This window comes from Nanorana parkeri, unplaced genomic scaffold (assembly GCF_000935625.1).
Source record: "Nanorana parkeri isolate BGI_ZX_2015 unplaced genomic scaffold, ASM93562v1 scaffold2276, whole genome shotgun sequence".
Classification (NCBI taxonomy): Eukaryota; Metazoa; Chordata; class Amphibia; order Anura; family Dicroglossidae; genus Nanorana; species Nanorana parkeri.
Genome location: NW_017308544.1, coordinates 57,282 through 61,092, shown reverse-complemented (window position 1 = coordinate 61,092; position 3,811 = coordinate 57,282). Strand labels below are relative to the sequence as shown.

The window sequence follows — 3,811 nt, the reverse complement described above, 5'->3', positions numbered from 1 at the left end:
CACACACACACACACACACACACACACACACACACACACACACATATATATATATATATATTTTTTATGTCCTCAACTTGCAACTGATCCAAAAACCTCAACAGATAACATAACAATAGCTGCACTGGGAGTAAAAAGTTTGTGTGTAGAGCTAGACAAGTTACTGTGTTCAATTCTACTAAAGCTAGAAGGAAAAGGGGGCAATAGAGGCATGCAGGAAAGGTAAACACCCAAGGTAGCTACACAGTTTTCTGATGAGTAATGGGGAGTAGCAAAAATGGTTAAAACGAGGGCAGTGGAAGATAATCAGCTATATCATATGGTGCTCAAAACATAAAACAGAATGGTAATAAAGTGAGGTAAGGAAAAAACTGTCCTTGGGAAATCAAACAAAAAATTCTAACTAACAAACTAAGTAGAACACAGTAATCACTGCAATCTGACTGGTCCATAACAGTAGATGGTGCAGGTGTCCAAATAAAAGACCAGCTAAGAGAAGTGTGACAGAATGAAGAGCTCTGGGTAAGTAAAAAAAAAAAATCAGTCTCCCAGATCAGCGTTTGAAGCTTGAGAGCATCAGAATCTCCCTGTCAGTCCGTGACGGTTTCAGGATTTACGCTCCCACAGTGGACTTGGGTGATGCTCCTTTGGGGTTAGAGGTGGAGGTGTGGAAGGAGAAGCAGTAGCAGAGAGAAAGTGTGGTAGTTGTTCCAAGAGGGATCCAGCTTCTTCTGGGGAAGAGAATGAGTGAACTTGGTTTACATAATTAAAGACAACTTCAAATGGAAATCCCCACCTAATGCCATATTGCAACAGTCTCCATCTCTGTAGGGTTTGGGGAGCCAGGCCTGCAAAGATTTGCTAGTTGTAGTTCTGAAAACATAAAGACCTCTTCTCCTATGCAGCTCCCAGGATAGCCTTTTTTGTCTTGTAAAACATTGGTTTAAGAATTTAAGAATTTTATCTCTAATGGGATCTGTTGGTGTGTTTAGGGCCAAGAGTGAGGTTGATCCGATCTAGTTCAAGCTGCTCGATTGGGTAATGCGGGAGCAGTTCTTGGAACATGGCAGAGACGGTGGTTTGAAGATATTCAATATGCTCAGGAACACTGCAAATTCATTTGTTTTCCCGACGGATCCTATTTTCCAGATCTTCTAATTTTTGCAGGACTGTGTATAGGTCAGATCCTGCTCATCAGAATCCACCTCCGAGAAAACATCATCTATCTTTTACTCCATCTTGTGTAGTCACAAAGCCCAATTCTTTAATCGCCTTTGAAGGCTAAGAAGTTATTTTATCGATAGCGGGCACAAGCTCCCTTTGCAGTAGAGCTGACATTTTTCCAAGAGGGCCGCATCTTGACAGGAGACCTCTGGTTGTTCAGGGGGTAAGTGTGGTGGAAGACGCTCATTAGAGGAGCCGTTGATTGCATCAGTCAATTTCGGGGAATAGATGAGATGCCCCGGAGAGGGAGGTGGAGATGCCATCTTTGCCAAGTGCTCCACAGATGAGGAGGCTGGAGTCTGTGACCGAGTCCGGGATGCAGATGTTTATTTATGCATGAGGCAGTCACTCAGGTAAAGATGTCAAGTGAAGAGAAAAGTGGGTGGGAATCAATGGATAGCATACTGAAATAGCTGATCACATGCCCGGGTGCTGTAGAGCCAAATCCAAATGCGGCCATCTTGCTTGGCTGCTCTCTAGGCCCCCCCCCCAGGCAAAGTATATGTTCAATTTAGCTAAGTGAATGAGGGAAATATCTGATCAATGTTATTATTCAATTAAGTTAAAGCAAAAGTTATAAATTGTTTTAAAACTCCCATGCACATGATTGGGTATTCAGAATGAAGAGAGTTAAGTTTACTCAGTTAAGCGAACATACAGATTGCAAAGTCAACAAGCTCTACTTCCTAAGTAAACCAACCCCAATATGTCTTTGGATTAGACCTGTGTTTAGGTCTTCAGAACATAACTTACTTCTCTCTTTGGTAATATCTCTGGTGTCCAATAAGATTTCTCATTTAAATTATGTGAGTCTCACATTCAGAACATCAAAACAGCTCTTCTGCTCTATGGATCTTCTGGTGTCCAATAGGATTTATATTTGATGTAAAGCTTTTGTCACAATCTAAGCAGGAAAAATTATTTCTGTCCAGTGTGAGTCCTCTGGTGAAAAGTAAGATTCGACTTTATGGTGAAACATTTGCCACATTGCGAACATTAATATGATTTCTCTCCTGTGTGGATCCACTTGTGAACAACAAGACTTTCCTTTTGTGAGAAGCACTTGTCACATTCTGAACATCGAAATAGCTTCTCTCCACCGTGAATTTTCTGATGTTTAGAAAGATTTCCTTTAATTGAGAAGCACTTTTCACATTCCGAGCATTTAAATTGTTTCTCTCCAGTATAAGTCATTTGGTGAATAATAAGACTTCCCTTAGTTATGAAGCACTTGTCACATTCTGAACATCGAAATGGCTTCTCTCCAGTGTGTATCATCTGATGAATAGTAAGGTTTCCCTGAGTTGTGAAGCACTTTTCACATTCTGAGCATTTAAAGTCTTTCTCTCCAGTATGAGTCTTCTGGTGAACAGTAAGACGTCCCTTAGTTGTGAAGCACTTGTCACATTCTGAACATCGAAATATCTTCTCTCCAGTGTGAATCCTCTGGTGTTCAGTAAGACTTCTCTTAGTTGTGAAACACTTGTCACATTCTGAACATGGTAATAGCTTCTCTCCAGTGTGAATCCTCTGGTGAATAGTAAGACTTCTTTTAATTGTGTAGCACTTTTCACATTCTGAACATTTAAATTGTTTCTCTCCAGTATGAGTCCTCTGGTGAGCAGTAAGAGCTTCCTTTTGCATGAAGCACTTGTCACATTTTGCACATCGAAATAACGTCTCTCCAGTGTGAATCCTCTGGTGTTTAGTAAGATTTCCCTTAGTTGTAAAGCTCTTTTCACATTCTGAACATTGAAATTGTTTCTCTCCAGTATGAGTGTTTTGGTGAACAGTAAGATTTGCCTTTTGTGTGAAGCACTTGTCACATTCTGAACATCGAAATAGTTTCTCTCCAGTGTGAATCATCTGGTGTTTAGCAAGACCTCCCTGAGTTGTGAAGCACTTTTCACATTCTGAACATTTATATTGTTTCTCTCCAGTATGAGTCCTCTGGTGTTTAGTAAGATTTCCCTTAGTTGTGAAGCTCTTTTCACATTCTGAACATTGAAAATGTTTCTCTCCAGTGTGAGTGTTTTGTTGAACAGTAAGATTTCCCTTTTGTGTGAGGCACTTGTCAACTTCTGAACATCCAAATGGCTTCTCTCCATAGTGAATCCTCTGGTGTTTAGTAAGACTTCCCTTAGTTGTGAAGCACTTGTCACATTCTGAACATTGAAATAGTTTCTCTCCAGTATGAGTCCTCTGGTGTTCAGTAAGATTTCCCTTTTGTGTGAAGCACTTGTCACATTCTGAACATTGAAATAGTTTCTCTCCAGTGTGTATCATCTGGTGTTTAGTAAGACTTCCATTAGTTATGAAGCACTTGTAACATTCTAAACATCTAAATGGCTTCTCTCCAGTGTGAATCCTCTGGTGAACAGTAAGACCATCCTTTCGTGTGAAGCGCTTGTCACATTCTGAACATCGAAATAGCTTATCTTCAGTGCAAATCATTTCTCTTAAAGCTTTATTTTCAGTGAGCAACTTGTCAAATTCTAAGCTCTTATATTGCTTCTCTCTGGTGTGACTCCTCTGGTGTTCAATAAGATGTGTCTTGTCAAATGGTTCCTCTTCATTATGAACCTTC

The 3,811-nt window shown here is 40.3% G+C and overlaps 1 protein-coding gene across 1 annotated transcript; it reads right to left on the bottom strand.

The window, feature by feature from the left end:
• Positions 1–2,142: 2,142 nt before the first annotated feature.
• On the bottom strand, positions 2,143–3,587 carry LOC108801278 (oocyte zinc finger protein XlCOF7.1-like). The gene is given in 1 exon segment (XM_018573212.1): positions 2,143–3,587. A coding segment is annotated over 1 exon segment (1,368 nt). The 5' UTR covers positions 3,511–3,587.
• Between the last annotated feature and the right edge of the window lie 224 nt (positions 3,588–3,811).